Raw genomic sequence first — 24,171 nt, 5'->3', positions numbered from 1 at the left:
GGGGGGCAGGCACAACATGATGATGATGATGTACTACGGGAGCGGGCAAGAGAGGAGCTGGTAGAACGGGTGCAGGAGCTGGGAGGATGGGTGCAGGGGCGGGAAGAACTGGGGCTGGTGCTGGGAAAAATGGCGCTGGAGCGAAGAATGGCGCAGGTGCAGGCAGTAGAGGTGCCGGAGCAGCGGCATGGAAGTGTGGTGCGGGCAGCCAGGGTTCAGGAACGGGTGCAGCGGCATGGAAATGCGGTGCGGGCAACCAGGGTTCAGGAGCGGCTGCAGCGGCATGTAAATGGGGTGCGGGCAACCAGGGTTCAGGAGCGGGTGCAGCGGCATGGAACTGCGTAGGCGGCAGTACAGGTGGTGCAAAATCGAAATGATCTGGTATGGCTGTGTGCAGCGCAAAAGGATGTGATGGCTTAGCGATGGTCAATGCAGCCATGGCTAGCAAAGCAAAAGCCTGCGAAAAGGAATAAAAAGGATAAATTAATAAATGCAATACTCTTTTTTTTTAAATGCAATAAGTAAACTTACAATTTTCATGTGCGCCATTTTACTTAATTTTTCTTAGAGTTTAAAGTTTACTGGTTGCTTACCAAAGTGCCCACTTGTCTATGCAAATGTTACCTTGCTAATGAATTATTAATATTTGATGCGCCAATTTATATGAAAATATAGTTACGTTGCCCAAAATGACTCAACCACCCACTGACTGGCGGACATTTCACTTTCGACCAAACCCATTCCATTGTGGCGCTAATTACTACCAATAAACTTTTGTAGGTGACCATTTGCGGCGGTGGTAAATTGTGTGTTAGCCAGCGCCCATTGACTCTTTAATATGCAATGCGATAGGAAAGGTCGGAAAAATGTATGCGCGCAATAGTTCCGTTGAGGTATTTTGATTTTTTCTACATTAAACTATTCGATTAATTAATTTGTTCGTCATAAAATTGCTTTAGTTGGGTGCAAAGTCTTCTATGCAATAAAATATGCTGCAATTATCTGCGCTGATTATGTCACAGCGCGTGTGCTCTTCTGCTATGGGCATATGTATGTATGTAAATATTTATTCATAAGTATTAATAAAATTGTGTATGTTGTGTTTACATTTCCATAAACTAGTGCTGACACACTTGCACTTGTTTGGAGACTTAATAAAATAAATTGGTAATGTCTGACTACTTTAAGAAAACTCATAATATTTAGTTTGACCCTGAAATTTCTTGTGGCCGAGGGCACCCTCACTGCCGTAGTTACGAACACGTTTATCTGTATTAAGTAAAGGGTTCATCTTGGCCAGTGTTGAGCCTAAGTGCACCAGCCAACAGATGGCCTTTCCATGCAAAATCTAAAAAAATGAATGTATGCATGGCGGATGGTTCCGGATGCAGAGGCCAACGTATGTTGGGAAAGTTTTTGATCGCCATTCACCAGCAAGTGACCAAAAACATGTATTTTGCATCCGGTTGGAGCAGCCCAGGACTTCCGGTGTTTACGCCAAGTATCCTCTATGTAACCAGTGTGACCAGATGATCACTAAAAATGTTAACAATTTAACATTGTCCCTTACACACTGCCGTTTTTTTTAAACAACCACGTCTGCTTCCGAATGGCAGAGCTATTGTAAAGTCTTCTAATACAGCTGCCAAAGGTAAGGCTTACCAAAAAAGCGATGCCTTAAGGTATTTATTAATAAGAGGTGCTCATTTTGCCGACCGCTTTTATGACGGAAGTCACAAAATTGAATATATATTGCCATTGCAATTAAATTAGGCTTTCATTTTGGCTGCTCGAGTTTCCAAAGATTATTCTCAATAGTCAAACATTTTCGGGTACAATTTTTTTTTACACTTCTATAAAATCGATTTTTTTCCCCCTAGAATACTAAATATATGAAAATGACTTATAGAAAAGGTAGCATTAAAAAGTCACGAAGCTAGACCGTTTGGAGACGAGCTAATGTGGAAAGGCGAACCTCCAGCTTGGGGACTTTGCGACTGTTACTACAGCTGCCATGTATGAAAGCGCAAATTCGTTGTCGGATTTGTGGTGGAAGAGCGACTCAGTCGATGAGTACTGTTGGATAAAAAAATTGGCTAGGCTTTTAAAATGAGCTTCAAAAATAGAAGGTTTTAATATATATATTTTTTTTTAAACTGAATCCAGGTTGCAGTGTGAAGGAATCTATTTCCATGGTCGCAGTAAACAAACGAATCTAAATGTTTTTAAGATAATTGTATGTTGGTTTTAGATGAAAATAGAAAAAATTAAAAAAAAATTACTTTCGAAGGTCGATTTCGATTTCAAGGTAATTTTTCATTCAATGAGACCTTTAAAATGGCCGCCAAAAGTTAGCCTTTTTATTTTTTTGTATGTTTTCTATCTGAAAACAGCTTGAAATTAACTTTTTAAAAATAATTTAAAATCCTTTTTTTTCGGTTTTTGCGACCATCGTAATGGATGCCTTGGAAATTTAAAACGTTCACTGCGTACCGGTTTCAAGTCAAAAAAGAAAAAAATTTGAAGCCTTATATGTTTGGAGGTCATTTTAAAGGTAAAGGCTGTGCTTTTTCTGAATTTCCATCTTTAAAGCTCTTGTTCTCGAGATTTTTCCAAAATAGAACACTTTGCGCCGAAGGGCTAATCGTATTCCAGCGATTCCGAAAGAAAAACTAATACGATGAGTAGCATCCGTAAGTTACAGAGAGAAATGATGTCACAAAAGAGCGCAACCACTTCCCATCTCTTTGGCAATTTTAAGGCCTGCATTGTACAAATGTAGATACATATATGTACATACCTACTCAAGTACCTTTTATTAAAATGTAGGCTGCACTCATTTGGTAATCAACACAACCCAAACTTTTTCCTTAGAATCACTTTTACTTTATGATCTTTCATGTCAAGAGTGTGCAGCTTTTGTTGACCCCGGCATCAATTTTTGTTAGCTGTGACGCTGTCATCCAAAGTTTAAAGAGAAATGCATTATATCATATTCAATATAAATTTTTTATTCTTTTAATAGATGTAATCAGTTCGAATTGGAGCTAGTTTGCAAGCAAAATGCCAACAATCTTCGTTCTTATATTATCCACTACTTCCTGGAATTTTCACTTTTCTACCACGCATAATGGGCTGGAGCAGCGAAAGCGGATGCATAGGGAGCGGCAAAAGGTGCAGCAGCCAAAGGAGCAGGCGCAGCGGCAAAAGGAGCAGGAGCAGCTGCCAGAGGGGCAGGCGCAGCGGCGAACGGAGCTGGTAGAGCAGCCAATGGAGAGGGAGCCGCGAAAGCAGCTGGCGCAGCGTATCTAGCAAAAGCTGGAGCAGCTAACGGCGCGGCTAAGGGAGCAGGTGCGGCAGCAGCATAGGCAGCTGGAATGCCCGAAACATAGCGGCTGGAGAAGGGTCCGGAATAGTGGAATGGTGTTGTGGTGTACGAAGATAGTGTGCCATCGTAGTTGTTGCGAACATCAATTTGACTGCTGCCACCAGCGGCGTACAGTGGAGCGTTGGCGTAGGCAGGGGCGGCGAAAGGAGCTGCTGCTAATGGCGCCACAATGCTGGGTTTGGCTGAGGCGCAAGCGATGAGGGCGGCAAGAACGACAGTCACCTGGAAGAAGAAATATTTATTGAAAAAAAATTGTGTGCTAATTTAGCAGAGATTTTCGGAAAACACTTACGAATTTGAACATTTTGCTTTTGTTTAGGGTTTGCTTGTACTTAGCTGTAGGAACTGTGGTGGTGGTATGCTGCCCTTGCCAAATAAAACTACCTTTTATACCGAAAAACTAAGTGAACTGCAATTGTTAAGTCACTCGCAAAATTTTTACCAAATTCGATTGAGGGTATTGTAAGTAAATAAATAAAAGCAGCGAGTGCGTCAGAAGACCTCGCCTAATTTACGCCACTCCGTTATACGGCGCATGCATATCAAATATCGCTTGCTGCAAGCCGCTTGCAAGAGCACAAATATAAATTCATAAAAGTGGACATGTAATCGATATGCGCTATTGGCACTAAAACGTGAAATGGTAACAGAAATGGTCGTTAATTGGCGATTTGTGTTTCATTTGCGATGTGGAGGAGTTTTTCGCAACTAATTGGCGATAGCGCTCACCCTGGATTCAGCATTTTTTCTACACACTTTAAGCTATTCGTTGATTTAGAAAGTCAACATTTTGCAGTGGTTTCCTATAGGAAGTAAAGAAATTCCGTTCGATGATTAAACAAAGTACGTATGCAAACAGAAAATAAATCCAGATCCTCTTTTTACGATTATCTCTTACATATAATAAAATTGAAACAGGCCGATGTCTATAAATTAAAGATATTAAAGAGAAATTTATATGCGGGTCTTTTTTAGAGAACCAGGAGAAGCCAAATCAACAACTCTTAGAATTTTTGTCCATCTGTCTGTCTGTATGTTTGTATGCGTATCACTCGAACGAAAACAAATGCAAGGAATTGAATGCAGTTTTCACAAATGTATTGCTAAAGGCCCAAATATAGAAAGAAAAAAATTAGAGAGTTGCCACCTGTTTGAAAATTGCAGTTTAAGAAAATTTAAAAAGGATAGAGTAAATATAGCAATATGGCTGTCAAAAGAAAGAGGTTTAAGAAGGCTTACAGCCAAATATATTTTTTAGTAGCGTTGCCACCTGTTTGAAAATTTCTATTCAATCAAATTGATAAAATAAATGAAATATTACAATACGGGTACCAAACGACACAAAAATACGTTCCAGGGGCAGTGAAGCACGCCGTATATTTGCTAATTTGGAATAGAATTTGAATTATTGCATCTGTGACAAGTTAAAAAAAGAAAAAGAAAAAAAAAATAAAGTTCGAAATTTTAATAAAACTTTTTGATCAGAAATTAATTTAAAAATTTTTTTACTTAAAAATCAAACTAATGATTAAGTACCCTTTTAGAGTTAAAACATCCCGAAAAGTCACTTAAAATCACCATACGGTCTGAGGAGAAAAAATCCCGAAGTGTTCTGAAAAAAATTAAAAGTCAAAAGTTTTATGTAATATAGACGCATGTTTTCTAATGAGATTTGTTGTGGCTAGGGACATTATTGTAGGGACCATTTTATACAAAAAAAAATCATCACAATTACCATATTATTAACTTATCTTTACATTACCATTACCACACCATCAACATACTATATTCATGCCATTACCATACCATTACCTTACTGTTACCTTTACAATACTCCTACCATAACTTAACCATTACATTACCATACAATTACTATACAATTACTTTACCATTTACACTCCATAAACATAACATTACCATAATATTACAATACCACTACCATGCCATTGTCATACCATTCCTATACCATTGTCATTATAATGCCATTAGCATTATTATCAAAACACAATTACCAACAACTTATCTATTACTCAACCATTACCAGTCCATAAGCAAACCGTTGCCATACAACAATCATACCATTACCAACACAATAACCATTAACCATGTCATTACCAATGCCATCATCAATATCATTTCCATTACCATGTCATTACCATTATCATATCATTCAATTATCATTACCATTACCATTACCATTACCATTACGATTTCCATTACCTATATCATACCAAAAGAAAACCATTACCATTATCGTTAATTTTAGCACTACTATGCCTATTACCACAAGTACTACAATTACCACACTACTACTCTATCATTACACATTACCTGTACCATTTTTTCAATAAATTTACTTCATTTCCTGGCAAAGATATGTTTGTCATCAGCTGAGTTATGCCTCGGTATGCCTTCTTCTCTCCTTTTCAAAGAACTTTTATTTCCGTTAACCATTGTTTTTAATCGCCATTATTTGACTAAATTCACCGTATCAATGGTCTTGCTATTTGCCAAAAACAATTTCCGGTTACGTTGAGATAAAAATATTTACGCAACTTAAGCTGAGCGTCATACTATCTACTACTACAATTAAGTAGATAACGCTACCTAAAGGTGAAAAGGCGCCAAGTCCATTTTTTTTTAAAATTAAATTTTGGTGCAGAATGGCAGGGAATACGAAACTACAACTATTTTTCATCTCTCCTGAATACTTGAAAAAAATGGACTTAAAACCTTTTCACCCTTAGGGGACGATAAGCCTTGCCTTGTTCTGTCTTTGATTGTGGTTATCACCAATAGCAAAAGTTTTGTTGTTGCTAATATATATGAATATGCTAATGCATATATTTACATATTTGTCTGTATATATTACTCAGTAAATAGATGTCTCTTATGTTAATCAAATGCGCTCATCAATTACGCATAGAACCGACCAAACAACTTTGCATTATTCGCTTCGGTTGACAAGCTTAACAAACAAACAATCAAATAAGTATTCTTGGCCAGTCGCTTCTTTGACAAGGCACTGGAAGTCCAACTAGTCTATGCGTTGTTATGAAAATAATAATATCAGCTATGTATTTATTAGAAAGTATGTATGTATGTATATGTGTATGTGTGAGTATGATGTGTGTTTGTATTGATATGCATTTTGTGCTTGAAGAAGCACCTGGCCATACACGCCCGTCGCTGTCGTAGATGCATAATAATTAAGAAATTGATTAAACCTTAAATAAAAATTTGTGAAACGAAGGTGAAGGTAACAGTTAAGTAGCATTTGTTATATTGATTATAAACATACATAACTGCATATATGTATGTATGTATTTAGGTGTGTATGCAAGTATTGAGTAAACAATTTTAATTTTAATGTCAAACTCAGCGCAAAAAAAAATGAAAGTGTTATTTACTAGTTCGCTCGCGGTGTCTTTCTGCATTCGCTTGTGTTTTATGTCTTTTAATTGCCGCTAATTTAATTCGCACTCAGATGCAAATTGCTTTAAATAAACTTTAATTTGTACAAAAAAAAAAATGATGTAACATTTTATACCATTTATTGTAAAAGGTAAGTTATTCTAATTTTTTGCCTCCAATCAGCGCAAAAATAGCTGACACTTTTTGACTATTCCTCAAATCAATTTTAGAGGACGCCACTTTCGTCATTCTTTGGTATGTTTCTTGAATTGTGTATTGTGGGAAACGAGCATACGAAATGGATTGAGTATTTACTGCCCCCATTAGTCAGAAGTGACACTCTTTTAGCTTAAATACTTATTTAATTTAATTTTTCTGTATTTAATTGCCAGTCACCGAAAATATGTACATACATATGTACAATAAAGGGGAATGACAAATGTGACACACTTCTTCGCAAAAACGTTTCAAAGTCTTACTCTCAGAGATGTGCAAGCACACTTATTGCAGGTCTCATTGTTTACTTTGGGCTTATTTGTGTCATTGTACTTTCAAGGCCAACATGGCGTATGAGTGACGTATGTATACATTCTGTCGTTTTTATTAACTTTAGTGGATTGTACATACATACATACTATGTTCTTTTGAAACGGAACTTGTGTGCAATTATTCAAATTAGTTTTCGCTGGCCGGTAAACAAATCGGGTCTGACAGCATTCCGAAAGCTGAAGAAGGAACTAAGTTTTGCCAATTTTGCTTGAAATAAATCTGGTATAGTCTCTTACTTTCCCGGCTGCGATTTAAGAGTACCACAGAATAAGTGGACTAAAGTGCAAAGAAAAATCGTTGAAGACCTCTGCTGTTTTTGATAGATTTTTTTTTTAGCTGATTGCGAATTCGTAGGTATAAAGTTTCCAATAGCTACAGATTTTGGGAAAAACGTGGTCAATGTGTCCAAAAAATCGTATGTTGGCAATGTTTGGGAAGCTCTAGCGAAGAACTAAAAAGTGATAGAACATTTCATCATACTAAAAAAACTTTGTTGTTCTTTATATTTTGATGTTGGGCTAACACGACAGTGGCCGACAAAAAATCTCTTTTTCATATAAAATAGATTTTGATCACACGTTATACATATGTGAGGAAATGCGCAACACCCTTTGCAAAAAAATTCTAAAAAAAAATAATGGTAATTTTTAGCGACTTGAAAATTACACTTTATAGACTAAAAATAAATAAGATAAAAAATTGCATAATTCAATTTAAAAATTTGGAAATTTTGATGAAAATTTTTTTAAGTTAAATAAATTTGTTATAGATTGAATTATATTTTAAATGAAAATTATCAAAAATAAATAAATAAACGTAAATGGCAGACAATATCATTTTGAATTTCGGTGCTAATGGCTTACAACCATGCACAGGTGGTAAAAGTTGATTACCATTGGCCACAGTGCCTACCCACCACTTTTTGGTCCAATAAATATTTTTTTATATAAATACATATTTGTGTAACTATATACATGCAAACATACTGGTATCCCCTCTCACTGAGTTCTTCAGCTACATATAAAACAACAAATTTTTTTCATTTGTCTTTTAAAATATATATTTCGAAAAATTTTTGAAATACTCGTACTTATACAAATTTATTCTTTGTTTCAGAATTTGTGCAGACTTTTCCTTTTTTGCTTATTTTGTCTTCATAAAAATAATAAATTCTTGAATTAGCTGATAAATGTTTGTACGTATGTAAATAAACCGTATGAAGGCTTACTTATATGTAGGCGAAACAGAGGCGTATTGAAGAGGGACTTGCGTAAATATTTTGCTTCACATGTAAAAAGATAACTACATGTATTTTTTACTAGAAAAGTAAAACAAATTTGTTTAAACTTTAATTGATTTAAATATACTCTACAAGCATAGTTTGTGAAATATTTCGTTTAATGACTTTAGTGACTGTCTGCTACGAAATTACGCTTCATCAAATATTCATTAATTATTTCAACTTATTCATATTTTAATATTTTGAACTACATAAAAGCAATAAATGTAGGTCAATGAAAAACGAAGGAGTGCATAACTTAAAACTTAAAAAACTAAGTTCACATGCAGCAACGCTATCTGTGCAGGTGATTTTTAACCCACCTCAACTTCGCCCCTTCATACATATAAATATATCTGTATGCATATGTATGTATAGCTGCTCATTTAGTTGAAGAAGATTGCTTTGCATCTGCCGAAAACAATTAAAACACTAAATTAGATTAGATGCGTGCAACTGTAAGTTTTTTAGTGGCCCATTAATTTTAGAATATGTAGACACACCTTTAAAAGACGCACCGCCGTCAGCATGAAATTACCTCGTCTATTACTATTTGTGCTAGATCGCTATCACGAGATAATGTTTTCGGTCCGTTTTTTTAAATAAGTTTACAAAAACTCTGCGAGAGTTCATTGACTACACGGATCTAAATTTTTTATTTATTTATTCTCCATAAAAATATACTCTACATATTCACACGTACATAGATATGTGTGACTGTTGTTGCTGTCATGTCATGTGCCCGGATTTTACGCCTTCGACGCTCAACAGTCTTATTACGGTTTTTTGTTTCTTTTCGCATTTTAGTCTAAAAGAGAAAAGAAACATGAATCAGATGCCAAATTTCGATCGAATGTGGGTAGAAACGAAAAAACGTTAAATCCAGTTAACTTAATGCAGTCGTACTTATTTGCTTTTGTTTAGCTGAAATAATAAATGAGAAGAAATGAATATTCAAAATATTTTTATTAGCCAAAATCTTGCATTACTTTTTTTTCGTATTAACAAAAAAATATAGATGTTCATTTGCTTAAAAAATTGGATTTTTTGTGGAATGTTTTTTATAACAGTTGGGCAAATACTTATTGTTGTTAAAATGTATAAAAATAAGAACAGGGCCATTCTGCTTTAAGGTAACATTAAATATATTTTCATTTTGAAAAGTATTTTAAAATATCTGTTTAATGTTTTAACATATGGGTCTTTCCATGAAAATGTAAACTTTAAATTTCGTATTCAGATGTCGGAAAAAGGTTTTGAAAACGCGAAACGGTGGAGAGAAGAACTTAAAAAATTAAATTTAAAATTTAATTTAGTATGTGGTACTAGTAAAAATATTGTATGGGGAAAAATCTGTCGCGTTCGTTGTTATGTATTTTTTTTTTAATAAAAACTAACCAGAGATAATTTCTATTATAAAAATGGAAGGATTGTGAAGGTACATTATTTAGCCTAGTTTAGTAATTTTTAAAGAAAAGAAAACCTTCCATGATTCGCAGACTTTCGCAAATATGTATATGTGCCTTGAAACCACTTCTTTTTTTGTCGCATACGTTATCACTTTGTTTTGAATGGATGCTTTGAATGCTTATATTTTTCAATCTTGCAATCTTGTTTTTCAGTTACTTAAATTTTTGAGAGATTTATGTTACTCCAAAGGCGTACAAATGTCGCGTACGGCTGCATGGAATCCCCCATATGATTATTCCCAATACTGGAGCAAGCGATATATTAGCATAAAAACCGTTTTGCTCTGTCCGCGCCTCCAATTTTGGACTTAAAAGTATCATTGCTGGTTGGCTAAACATCAACCTATTTTTATGTAATCGTGTAGCGGTTAGTTATTGTGGATTTTCTAAATGAAGATCTATCAAAGCGCTCAAAAATACTGGTATAATAGTTCATTCGTTACTAGCAAAAAGAATTTTGCTTTCAAAAACCAATGACCTTCTGCTTTAATATTCGTAAAATGTATTATTTTTTTTTATTTTTAAATCACCGCTTAAGGTAAAACTCTACAAGAACAGCAACAACAAAAAAAGACCAAAAATAACCAAAAAGTATTTACTGCTATTTATGGTGGTTTGTCATCAAATTCTAAGCCTAATTTAATGAAAATTTTATGCAAATATATCAGCATGAATACTAATAGATTTTTTATGAATGCTCGAATAATCAAATCTTTTAAAGCAAGAATAATTTTAGCAGTTTCATTGATTTCCGGTTATTTTATTTTAGAGTTATAGTAATAAGTGCTAAGTTTTTTTGTCAATATATATGTAATATAATACGAGTAACTAGAATGACGGTTAATACATTAACGTATGCCGAAAACTATTCTTTTCGCTTTAAGTGTTTAATTGGATACAGCTTCCCCCAAAGGTCACCGGCATTTACGACCATCACTAATTTAGTGAACGTAAACGCATGATAGACGCATCTAGTTTATATAAAGCCGATTGATCACATTAACCTTCAAATTAATTTTATGAATATGACTAAACGATACAAAAATTATTACCCATAAATGGTGTTCACATGAGAAGATTTTACAGGCAATTTTAGAGGCGTTTACTTGAATCAAAAGTTGGCTGCCACCCGGCTGCATTGGAAGCGATTAGTTGAAAGGCCATTCACTCCAGGCGATTGTTGCTTTCAACAAAAGTTTCCTGTAAAAACGCCTCATGCAAACATCGTATTAGTTTTTTGATCTGGTGAATGAAGCTAAGAAATACAAATAAAGAATTCTCGGAAATTTAAGCAGCTACCATGGATGGCCGAACAAATACCAATCGGATGAATTTCAGAATTCTCCCGAATAATTGGTGATATCATCGAGTTTGAGTATTTACATACAAAAAAAAATTATCATATTCGCGAAAAAAATGGAAAAAATAGAGTAAAACTGCGTACTTAGTTTTTATTTTTGGCGTAAGGATTTTTCTTAAAAGGACTTCGAAGTATCGAAAATATTTTTAATTCAAAAAATTTGTTAAATTTTTAAAGTCCTTTTAACAAAAATCGTGACGTCAAAGTGAAAAACTAAAAACGCAGTTTATCTATATTTAGCCCATAGTTTCGTGTATATATTAATCAAATAAAACACCTTTTTGAGGTTGAATTTTCGAGTGACGAAAGCTGAACTAGAAACACAAAATTTATGATATCAATTTCGTGTCGAAAATTATACGCATTCTTTTAACCGCCCTGGAAACTGACGCAAAATAGTTTTATTCATGCGAATCGTTACTAAAGTTCTAATTTTTTATGTTGTGTTTCTAAGAGTAGACAGAACTTCGTAACGTTCCGAATAATAACTCTATTTTGCGTCAGTTTCTAGGGCAGTTAAAAAATGCGCATAATTTTCGTCACGAAATTGAAATCATAAATTTTGTGTGTCTAGTTCAGCTTTCGTCACTCGAAAATTTTACCTCAAAGAGGTGTTTTATTTGATATCAATTGTTTTGGGATAGCAAATCTAAAATCAACGAAAATCTAAACCCCTATCTAAATCTAAATGATTTATTCAAATATTTAACTTTGAATTCAATTCCATTGAAACATATAAGTTTTTTAAAGAAGTTTCACTTCTATCATCAGTACGATATACTTGCATTCACACTGAATCCGTACATATATGTATGCTTATGTATGTACAAGAAATCAAAGAAACCAGCAAAAGTAAAACGATTTCTTATTTATTTAATTACGTATCGCGTGCAGGGAAGTCAACTCGCGGGATTTGCAGGGAATTTCAGTTTTTGGTGGCATCGGCGAATGGACAGGTTTTTACAGAAAATTGGGTATGTTACGTTTATAACTTAAAGTAACCAAATTAGACGAATATGTTAATTTTTAACCATTCGACCCTTTTTGCTTCAATTTGAATCGTAATATCTCCACAGCAAGAGTTTTCCCAGATATAAGCTATATACCAAATGAATGCTAAGGTTTGGGGCTAAGCTTGAGGAAACCTAGAATGAAATCGACTGATCAGTTTTTGGGAAAATTCTCGAAATCAATATTTTCAGCAGCCCGATTTTTAGTTTTTAGGCGATAACGTTATGACATATTTATATTTCATAAATGAAAAAGAAAGCTTGTTTTAACGCCCTTCTACTGCTTTCCACACGAATGGTATGGAATGAGCAGTGCGATCTCAGTGGTAGTTTAAAAAACTACCTTTTTTCGAATTTCAGGCACCAGCCACGCCCACAAAGGCATACGAATCGAAACATCCTGGAACAAAACCTTCCTAGTTTTTCATGTAAACTAGTGTAATTATGATATGTTGTATTATAATTTTATAAAATTCATTAAAAAAAGATTAATACCAATGAAGATATTCAAAGTTTACATACATACATATGTATTTACATGCGTGCTATAAAAATAACAAAGAAAATATATATATTTTTGAATTATTAATCCAATGTCTAAACTTGTATACATACATACGTACATATGTAGGTATGTTTTGTGAAAATATGTCCTGCATTTTCAATTCATATTTATGGTCACCGTAGGTATACCGCTAGCGGGACACTCAACTCTGTAGATAAACACTTTCAAACTAAGCGTTTTGAAGAAGAAATATTGTTTTGTTTCAAACATTCATGTAAAATACATATGTATGTGTGTATGTATCTAATATGTAGAACTGCAAACGAATTTTATCAGCTTTTGATAATACATATTTCAATACTAGTTTCGATCTGTGTGTTTGGTAGAACCGCAACCGGTTAAAAAACACTCCAAGGCACCGTTTTTTTTAGATATGGTATGCAATTTTTAATCAATTTTAATTGTTCGCATGTCTCAAAAAGCCACTAATACATACATACATAATGTTTGAACAAGTTGTGGAAATTAATTTTCAGTTTATGTTGATCACATATGTGCATAAATTAATTGCTTATCTCATAGTTCCAAAAGAGCAGCAGCACTACTGGATTTCGAACGTCACTCCCAAAAAGAATTTGACTGGTCAAAACTAGAAAAACTTGCAAAAAATAAAAAATATTTTAAAGTGAAAGGTACAAATAGTAAACAAAAAAAAAACTGCGGCATTGATAGAGTAATCTTGCCTTAGTAAGTGAAGGAACATCCAAGAGTTGTTAAGATTAATTACAGACTAATAAAAGAATCAGTTAAATTGTGATCGATAAGCTTTTGTGACAAACGCATCGAAACCTATAAAAGCTTACTTCAATTTTATATGCTAATTGCTTCTTCTTCATATAAATACTATAACGTTGTGACGTTATAAATAAGATTAATAGAGTTAACAATAGAAAGTTAACAAATATGCCAGTCAATTATGCGAGCGAAAAAGTCAAATGAGAAGCCTTCAAGCCAGTGCTGGCAGCGGCAGTGATTTAAAAGTTCATCTTCCGAGCAGAGTTCAACAATAAATATGGCGTGAAAATGAATGAATCTTCTTTTAAAAAAAAAATTCCACTAATCTGTATGTGAGTATGTATGTATGTGTGTACCTTTTAATTATTCGACCTCCAAACGCCATTAGAGAATACCAAACTGCTGACTTTGAAGCTCACCAATAACCCACCGCAATAAAGTGAACGGATTAATTCGTTAATGTTACTAATTTGCAAATTTTCGAGAAAAAGTCACACGCTCGTTTTTTGTTGTGTATTTTTATTTTTTTTCATTTTTATTTTGTATTTGTCGGTATGTAAATAATATGGCAAGCATGTATTTTGTTTTTAATTTTAACCACATGTAAAGCTAAATACATTCGCGCAAAATGAGAGTGATACAAAACAGACAGAAAAACAAATGATTTTTTTTTGTTTTAACAAAAGAGTTCATAAAAAAAATAAAAAATTTAATGGCCTAAAAATAAAAATTTAATTTAATTATCATATCATACGAGTTTACTGAATAAAAAAACGCTGACTTGCTCAATGCAATGTGCGCATGTGTAGAAGAATTTCATTTCGGCTTCTGCTGCCGCATCACCTTTTCGATGGAACTTATCGACAAATCGCGTTAGAAACATATAATCATCAGTTACTTATAAATAATTATCGAAATAGCAAATTAGCGCTCTAAGGAGAAGACCTTAAACTAAAATTGGTGGCTGGTGAGTGGTGATGACCGTTGGCTGTTGGGGCGTTGCGTTCAAGCATTGATCAAACCGCCGAGTTGTTGTTTTCATATGACATTAACCACATCTAAAGTAAACAAAATGAAAGAGCCTCTCTTCGCCGCGCACGCGTTCCCTCCACCAGCACAGCACATCCAACATTACCCATTCCCCTTACTCGTTCACTGTCGTTCGTTTTCATCGCCGCTTGCGCTGTGGATACACCGTACCGTAAGAGGTCACGCCATTCGCTAGCTCATTGAAGGAAGCGCCCTCTTGCAGCGGCAGCGGTTCGACCTTGATCGGCGCTATATTAACCGGCAGCGGCAATTTCAAATTGACGGAAGCATCCGATGTGTCAATGGCGCCTTCAGGTGCTATATCATTGCCAGCAGCCACAGCTTCCACTAGGGACGAAGGCAGCGGTACTGCAGCGGGCGCGGGTAGCGCGCGTGCAGAGGAAACGGATGATGCTACATTGCTGCCCCTGCTGCTGCCGCCGCCGTATGTGTAACCTTGATTGGTCAAGGCCGATGTGAATGCGACATTCTCCAATGCTGGCGCAGCAAATTTCTGCGTTACTGAGGCTGGCAAATGCTGTGAGTTGTGATAATACGAAGTTGCTGGCTGTGAGGATTGTGTGCGATATGTTTGTTGTTGTTGTTGTTGTTGATGGTACTGTTGCCGCGTCTGCTGCTGTACATAACTTTGATGCGTTTGCGCATAGCTGATGTAGTTTGGTTGATATGGCTGTTGATGCCGCTGTTGATGTTGCGAATGTTGGGGAAAGGTGAGCTGATGACGCGGCGTCGGATAGTGGTAGTAACGTAAGGGTGCATTTTGCGAGTAGTGTGGCAACTGTGCGGCATTCGCGGCGAGTAGGAATGTGAGCGCGGCACAGAAGCGCATTGGTAGTTGCTGAAAAGAGAATGTAGGTTAGTGAGAAATTATCAAATAATTGTAATGCATTTTTTTTTTTATAATTACAGGGGGTCTTAAAAGTTCGGTAACAAATTTTTGTGATGTTTGCTTGTGCGGAAGATAATAATACTTATCTCAAGCAAATTCTTGTGAATGATAAGTGGGCTAATGGAGGACGCCCTTGGCGGCAACTCTAAGAGGGCCTCTCCAAAATAGAACAAAATAACAGTCCTGGCAATCGAAATACCTTAGCAACCTACTAGGCTCCAAATTAAATTGGTCAAGCACTTACAAAAATACTTCAGGGAAATAACGAAAACTGTCGCCATACAACTCCTATGATACCCTTGGGTGTGCTTAAGTTGAGCGATATTATGGCCCGATTCGGAAATTTGTCTTTCATTTATTTAATGTTTAATATTCTATGTTAATTCTAGCACATTGTGTAACCAACAGCAAAGGGGCCATTCCATACAATATTTACGCCTCAATGTTTTTTTTTGGTTGAAATATATTTTTTTACATTCTTTATCGAAAAAAAGAAGACACCAATTTTTTATTTCGTCATGATCTTTGAAAATCTCGAAAAAAAATTTCGAAATTTTGAACTCATGCAGAAGTATCTTTTCAATCGTTTGTAGTAAATAAACTATTTGTCGGAAAAAATCAGTTAAGGTATCGGCTTTCCATGATAGTGTGAGATTAATTAAAATAAAAAACTAAAATGTTCATTAAAAAATTGATTTTTTTTTTATTTACTATACCAAGTTCGATTTTCATTTTTTTCAGCCTAAATAGTTGTCAAAATTTATGGCGTACGCTGTAAAAATTTGAGAATGGAAACACCAAAACTGTAGAAGTTTTTTCATACCTGCGTACATAAAATTTATAATATTTTTTTTATTTGAATATATCTCCCACTCTCATGGCAACCCGAGGTTATTACGCATATTTCGATATCTTGATTGATTTTCTCCGGCAAATAGTTTATTAACTGCAAACAATTGGAAAAACATACATATCCGTGAGTTCAAAATTTCGGGAATTTTTTTTTCGAGATTTTCGAATATCATGACGAAATATAAAAATTGGTGTCTTCTTTTTCCAATAAAGAATGTTAAAAAAATATATATTTCACCCAACAAAAAATATTGAGGTGTTAATATTGTATGGTAATGAATGTATGTATGGTAATATAAATCCGCATAAAAAACTTTGTGCAAAAATTATAAAAATTCAACAAACCTCATGTTGAAATTATACCAGGTGTAGTAATCAAAGCGAGAAATAGATAGATAGAAATAGAAAATTTTCCTTTAAAAATTTAAATAAGATAGCCGAATGTCTGGAAAGTAAAGCGAGAAAGCTGTTTATAATTTCACCACGAACAAAAACACCTGGAAGTTTCGAACTTTTTGTTCAGAATATTTTCGCATTTTCTTCCATATGAAAAAATTTTCGAGCATTCTTTATATGAAAGAAAATTCACAACACCGTTAGGAAAAAAAATTTGCATTATTTTTATATCACCAAAACACCACACACACAGTAAGGCTTACATATATACTCTCGGTAAGGGAAGATAGTGTAGAGGGTTAAACTCCTACCTATCCAGACTTGGGGCTTTATTAGAAGGCTACCGATTAGAGAAGAGCGGGACTGAGTCCTAATAGTGGTTGGTGTGGAGTAAGGAACCGGCGCACAGTGTTTCGACTATATTGAGGCAGGTACAAAAACGTCATGGTGGCATTTGATAAAAATTGGTTGGGCTTAGAGCGGGGAAGTTACAAATCATAAATACAAATACGAACGGTACATTTCCCTAAAGAAATATGGATCGGCGCGTTACCGACTAATAAGTTTAGTTGCTTTTGGCGCTTAACCCATTAAAGCAAGTGTTTCTTTTCCAAATGTAATCAAGTTTATATTAAGTATCGTAGAATACAGGTGGAGGTATTTATCATTTATTTGGTATTTTCCTATTTGATTTATCAAAAAATTCACTGTGAAATATAGATGCCAAAGAGTATTAGTAAAAAAAGTCTGAGTACCGGTTCGTCAGGTCTTGAAACTAGACGTATGTGTTAGGTATTTTTTTTTGGTTTTGGAATACATAATTGGATCTCTTTGCCGACTTTGCAAATGCATATAATTTTCAATTTTCTTAATTTTTCATTTTCAGCCTCTTTTTGCATAATTTCGAGAAAAGAATTTTTCGAACAATGAAAAAATCTCACGAAATTTTGCGAGGAAAGGGAATATTTACACCTTTGTTATTTTAAAGTATAACCTTTGTATTCTGAGTGTGTGAAGCAGGAAACAAAAATTCACCAAAATTCCGTCACATTTAATGACTGTGCCCACATTTTTTGTGAGTTCTGGACTTTATGGTGATCCACTTTTCCCCATATTTTATATTTAGGGGTTTATAATAAAATATAGAGTACAAACTACATCGAAATCGGATGAAATTTAATAGGGGTCTTCCCTTAAATTCGTAAAAGCCTCGTGCACCTCGCAAAGCTTGTAAATTTACGAGCCTCGTAAAAGAACTGTTAAAATTTGTTCAGTGTTTGTAAACGTATGATAAAATAATGAAAATAAATGAAAAAAATAATCGCGCAGATCGGAGGGTCTTTTCATCTACCAATCGACTGCAGAGTCTTTCCAGCTAAGATATATGTATGTTACAGAGGCTGCAGAGTAGAGTCGTATTATTTCAAGTCGGTGCATTTTAGTTAATATTTTTGAATATTTGTACTGAAAGAAATACATAAATATTTCGAATTGAGGCTACTTAAAACACAACATTCACGTCGTTTTATCATATTCAAATTTTTTTCTTTTCTGTTACGAACTCTATAAAATAGGTTTTGTACGATTTGCTGAACATTTCTGGGCATATTCAATTAAATAATAAGACACTTTTCCAGTTGATGAGATAGCAAAAGCTCCCACTGGCATTGTCACAGGTTCCTATGCTATTATGTATAACGCAGATTCTGTATTAACAAATATTCATGAGTTCTCTCAGCAAAAATGTGAAGATGAAAATGAAGAGGATATAATTAAATATTTTCGGGGTCGATGTCTGGGCCTGTTGTCAAAGCGATTCAAAAAACTTGTTCGGGATACTTGGATCTCCCCAATTTAATTAGGATAGATAGCAAGTGTTTCAGTCGGTTAATAACCGTAGTTAATGGGCGAGTGAGCGTTTGGAAGTTTTCATGAGCATCTTCTGAATGTAAAAGAATTTACATGACTTTAACTGCTTTATGAAAATGTCACTTCATAAAGCTCTTTAAACCTATTATCATTAGACTGTCTTCCGAAGTCAAACAATAAACTGCAAATTTTTATATAGATGCTACCTAAGGAGGAGAAATTATGCAACTAGACAAAGTTCTGTGTATGTGTATATGTATATCGCTGCTAACCGCATCGCTTGAGCATGGATAAACAAAGTCGAATATTTTATTTTAGTTTTGAAGCTAATTAAAGTTTTCAAATAAAGAAAAGCACAGCGTTTTCGCCGCAAAACTGCATAAGAGGATACCATTACTACTTTTATATTCAAGGGTCACTTTATGTTCCAATCCAGCACCTGCCACTGAACTAAGCACACCCTTTTATTTCTTATTATTTATTCGTTTTCTTTATGCAATAGACTAAAATTAATTGTGGCCGCTTCTTTTATTGATTTGTTTTATTTCAATAGGTTAACGGAACACTTAAAACAATTTCAAAGAGTTCAAATTAACTTTGTTGAATCAGCTATAAAGTGACGATATTATACCGCCAGACAAATAAAGCTTATTGTACAACGGCGGCTTGGCAGTATAGAAGAATTTAAAACCAGTTTTAATGAATTGAATTAAGCACATTTTGATATAAATTCCTTTTCAGAGTTTCTCGCTGAACTTAAAACTCGTTGTATTTTTTAAAGGACATTTTTAAATTTCAATAAAAAAATTTTTTATAAAAAAAAAATAAAAAAAAATAAAAATATGCAAATATTTTAAAAACAACTTATTTTTTTATATATAATTCTGTGTTTTTTTTTTTTTAGTTTCGCTTCATTAAGCCAAAGGCTATTGTTATAAAAATTCAAGAAAATTCAAGAAAATTCATGCACAGGAAGCACATTTTTGGTCGTTTTTTTGTATGTATGTATGCAGTTTGTTACCAAACTTTGTTTTTTTGTAATTTGTCACTCACATGATACCACATTTTATGTTGCTATTTTTCTGTTGTTCTACAGATGTCAAAAGTTTGCTAAGTTGTATGTGTGTTATAATATGAAGCTAACGGTGATTTACTTGTCATAAAAGTAGCAATTCAATTTATCATTTTTGCAATTATCGCACAATTCAACAGTTTCTTCACACTTCTTAGTTTTTTTTTTGATTTTTGCAAAGTGCACTTAAAAGTCTATTTGCTTTGAAGAAGAACTCTCAGCAAGTTTGTCGCTTAAGTCTTTTGTTTTCACAATGCAAAACACCGCGCTCGCGCGCACACACACACACACACACTTAGATACTCCCGATCAGCTGGTTACTCCTTTATTGACACTCAACACGCATTGCAACGCATCGCCGCGCGCATTCAATCGCCAAATCGATGGTCCGACTGTTCGTTGTAGCCAGCCAGCTTCAGCTATGTTTGCACTCGAATAACTTCTATATTTAATATTCGTTTTTGTTTCTTTTTATTTTTTTCCTATTTTCGTATTTCTGATTTCTGTTTACTGCAATCAAATACAGCTAAAACAGTCGCACGTTGTCACCTTGTTGAGCTTTTTTAACTGATTAAACTTTGTTCGCAAACTAAAGATGCTTTTTATAGGAATTTAACGCTTTGTCTCTTGTTGCTATACATATGTATTTCATTTCGTTTTAATAAATAATTTTTTCTGCCAGTTGATACGTTCATTCACATTGGTGTATTTCAATTTTGAATTTCGTTCACATTGCGTTCGCTTATTTATTACTTTTGTTTCACTTTTTATACAAATTTTGGGTTTTTTTTTGTTGTAATTTGCTTAATTTTTTTAAACCACTTCGGCCTGGTCAACTGGTTGTTGTTGCTGTTGTTGTGGTTTGTTTGTTGCTCACCTGCTTTTGCCTATTGTTCAGCGCCATCAGGTCACATGATTCGTTTTTCGTAGCGGTTGTTGTTGTGGTTGCTGTTGTGGCTGTTGTTGTCGCGGTTGCTGTTGGCATGCTCCAGTCAACGTTCGTGCTTATCTCAGCTGATAATGTCAATCGCCGCTCATCTGCTTGTCGGTCGCTCATCAGCCGCTTGAATGGCCCCAAGTAGCCGTAAGCTTGTAATCTACAACTTCTTCTACTTTTGTGTTTAGTTTTTGTTTTTGCTTTTATTTAGCGCGCACCTTTACCTGCAGCACTCATTTTTTTTGGTCCGCTTTGACTTTGGTCGTTTGTCTTCGGCATTTGCTGTCCACTGTGGCTGGCGATTTCTTGCGCTGGCTGTTCGTGATGAGCCATGCAATTTAGTGGATAAGCCAGTGGCGTAAGCAGAATTCATTGTGTTTTTTTTTTCATTAATTGCAAATTGTCTATGCATGACACATTTTTGGAGCTATTTTACTATTTTATCGCGTTTCAATTGAGTTTCTTAAATACATCACAACAACCTTTGCTTTTGCGCTTGTAATGAAAGCAGTTAAATTTTTTTTTGCATATTGTTCAGTTTTAAAAAATTGTTTTCATTAGTGGACTTTGCATCTTAATATTTTAAGTGCACTCTGAACTAGTTCGCTTATGTAATTGTGAGGCGCTGAGAGCTTGCCAATTCAATTTTTTGTTAAGTACTTCCCCCTTTGCGAATTATTTCGTTGGTTGTATACCACGTGATTGCTTTTAGTTTAAGCTTTTGGATATATCTGTGAAAATGTATTCATTGAATTGACCTTACACAAATACATAGGTAATTTAGAGCATTTCATGGTAATCATTATTTAAGACGAAGAAGGTTTCATTTGTATGAAATAGCGTTAGACTGATGAACTGCTACCTGATTTATATGTATGACAGGCGGCTTAAGCTTATAAATTATGATGCAGCAGCTTATTGTTAAGAGCTTATTTTTTTCTTGCAAATAATTCTTTGCAAAATACCTTTGTGAAAATGTACACAGAATATTTTGAATATAAGATCCTAAAGTTGCTAATGCATTTACTTATTTAAGAAGGTAACTCACACAATTCATTACTCAATAAATACATTTTTTCCGGGCAAACTAAGGTCATTTGGAAGTACTAATACTAAGCACTCGCAAGAACTCAAGCTGCCAGTGTGAGAAAATAAAAAAGTCATTTTACCAACTAAATATCAAATAAGAGGTTATCCAATAGGAGCGGTTATAAACTGAAGAGGAATTGATTGAAACCAGCTATGTGTGAGGTAACAATGAAAATCTCTTTTTATTTGAAAGGCTCACGAAAGCAATTGGGTATGGAATATAACATCATTTTAATGTCTGCAATGGCTTCTCATAGAGCCACGGATCTAAGTGGTCTAAATTTGAATCAGTCTATATAGTATACATAAGAGGTGCGTCACTAAAAATTGGAGCATCAAAAAAAATAAATGGCATATCTCAACAACTACTTCTTCGATTTGCAAAAAGTTTATCATTTACGAAAGAAAATTTAATGCCAATTGTAATAATTTTATTTCGATTACAAAAACTAGTTTTGAGGCGTTAAGTTTTTGACTTTTATCTGGAATACCTCCCACTACAGCCTTAACGGTAACCTCTTGCATTTTCTGACTTACAGAATGTCACTTACGCCGAAAATCTGTAACATTCCTAGATGTCTGTTTTATGCCCTTTTTTTACTGCAACCCAATATCTCTCGATTGGCCGAAGTTCTGGGCAATTAAGAGGGTTTGATTTTCTAGGCACAAAAACGACATCATTTTTTTCCTACCACTCAAGAGCTCCTTTACTGTAGTAACATGAGGCGAGATCAGGCCAATAGAAGGTAGACACACCATGGTGATGCAAAAATGGTTTACATTAAGTTTCTGTGATATTTGTTCCTGTTGTAACGAAACTTTTACTTCTCATGCCAGAACTGCAGATAGCCTGCCAAACGAGGAATTGTTTTAAGATACTTCGTTCTTTTTGGTATCCTAAATTTTTCCGCGACATTTCTCTAGCATCGTCAGCAAAAAACTCTTGACCAGGAAGTTGAGAAAAGTCAGAAAGTACGTACATATGTTTCATTGTCCAGCTTTTTTTGTACAGCTTTTTGGCACGTATTTTAGCCACATCGTTCTTCTTTGCATTGTGATCCGGTACTTTTTGCACTTTGTAGGTCTTCAGACCAGCTTCTATTTTAGCTCAACGCACATATGGCTCTGAGCATCCCACCACCCGAGCAATATTTCTTCCCTAGAGATTAGGTTTTATCTTCAGTATTGTCACCACTTTTTCCACTTTTTTGCGGTCACCACATCCTTTTTTCCGTCCCGTTCCTTTCTTAAGAATAACACTAGAATCTACATTAAACTTTTTTATTATCCGTGATACAGTCTTGTTTGTCCATTTTGGGTTATTTACAAAAATTTTCACAATTTCTTCACGCGATTTTTGTTCGCTGCTCATATTTAAAAAAGTAATACTCGAAAATGCATACATTAATTTCTAGTGACGCACTCCTTATAACTCCTTACATAAGTGACTGAAGTCGAGTGATTGGGCTTGTTATGTTTATTCTTCTATCCTATTTGCTAGCTATGTATTTTGGCAACCTAGTTATGATTTTTTTTTTTTTAATTTCATGTTATTTTTACCCTTTGACAGGATTAATATGTGTAAATAAAGGTCCGCTTCTATGGAGTCGAAGTTCCCAAAAATTACTGAGTGCTCTTACTGCAGGTGGAAAGAAAGATCAGAGCTTCTTATTCTGAATAAAGATATAGTTTAGACGCAAGTTTCATTCAAAGAAAACACAGAGCATATATATATTTATGTTAACAGCGGATTTTACTGCAATCTGATTCGGCAGACCACTTGCCTGAAAATTTCCAGCACGGCCCAAGCGTGCGACTGATCTTCAGCATTCATTTATGTGAACTCCAATTGCAGTCGTTATATATGTATGCATGCCAAATTCATTCTCTCGATTTTTTTCGAAAGACGTCAAATTGTAAAAAAAAAATATTAGATATTCATTCTATTTATATTATATTTATAACCACGTGATGATTCAGTTGAAAGACAACAACACCATTTTTTTGATACTTCAAAGTTGCAGAAATAGAAAATAAATTAAAAATGTTGCCAACACGGAAAAAACTCAAAGTATTGAAAAAAATAAAAGCAACAACACTAAGAGAATAACAGCCAATTAAACGGCATTATCAACAACAACAACGGCATACAAGCGACAGTGCCAGCAAATCGTCAAGCAGATTTGGCTTAACGCGTGGAACTAATTAAAATTCAAGCAAAATCAAAATGCTTAAAACAAAAAAAAAA

At 34.5% G+C, this 24,171-nt stretch overlaps 2 protein-coding genes across 3 annotated transcripts in view; both read right to left on the bottom strand.

Moving 5' to 3' along the window:
- The window catches only part of LOC118747569 (skin secretory protein xP2), a 6,477-nt gene extending 2,785 nt beyond the window's left edge, over positions 1-3,692 (bottom strand). The window contains exons 1-3 of the mRNA XM_036481619.1: positions 3,681-3,692; positions 3,160-3,610; positions 14-285 (exon numbers count right to left, since the gene is read on the bottom strand). Of these exons, the coding sequence (XP_036337512.1) occupies positions 14-285; positions 3,160-3,610; positions 3,681-3,692 (735 nt within the window). The remainder of the gene's footprint in view (positions 1-13; positions 286-3,159; positions 3,611-3,680) is intronic.
- Positions 3,693-14,307: 10,615 nt separating this feature from the next.
- Positions 14,308-20,944, bottom strand: LOC118747445 (transcriptional regulator ovo). 2 transcript variants are annotated; one of them, XM_036481491.1, is made up of 2 exons: positions 20,775-20,944; positions 14,308-15,657 (listed from the first exon to the last, which is right to left on the bottom strand). In XM_036481491.1, exons 1-2 carry the CDS (start codon positions 20,880-20,882, stop codon positions 14,938-14,940), a joined length of 828 nt encoding a protein of 275 aa, XP_036337384.1. In that variant the 5' UTR covers positions 20,883-20,944; the 3' UTR covers positions 14,308-14,937. The 2 variants fall into 2 exon arrangements, with proteins under 2 accessions (XP_036337384.1, XP_036337385.1); XM_036481492.1 differs by lacking the exon at positions 20,775-20,944 and adding an exon at positions 19,879-20,618.
- Positions 20,945-24,171: the final 3,227 nt, after the last annotated feature.

This window comes from Rhagoletis pomonella, unplaced genomic scaffold (genome assembly GCF_013731165.1).
Source record: "Rhagoletis pomonella isolate Grant_MI unplaced genomic scaffold, Rhpom_1.0 Rhpom_scaffold_00012, whole genome shotgun sequence".
NCBI lineage: Eukaryota > Metazoa > Arthropoda > Insecta > Diptera > Tephritidae > Rhagoletis > Rhagoletis pomonella.
The sequence above is the reverse complement of the archived record's forward strand: the minus strand, read 5'-3'. Positions and strand labels throughout refer to the sequence as shown.

Coding starts and splice junctions, on each gene's coding strand:
- LOC118747445 (XM_036481491.1), bottom strand. CDS start 20,882: ATGCCAACAGCAACCGCGACAACAACAGCCACAACAGCAACCACAACA. Junction 15,658..20,774: donor TGAACAATAGGCAAAAGCAG/GTGAGCAACAAA, acceptor TTCTCTTTTCAG/CAACTACCAATGCGCTTCTG.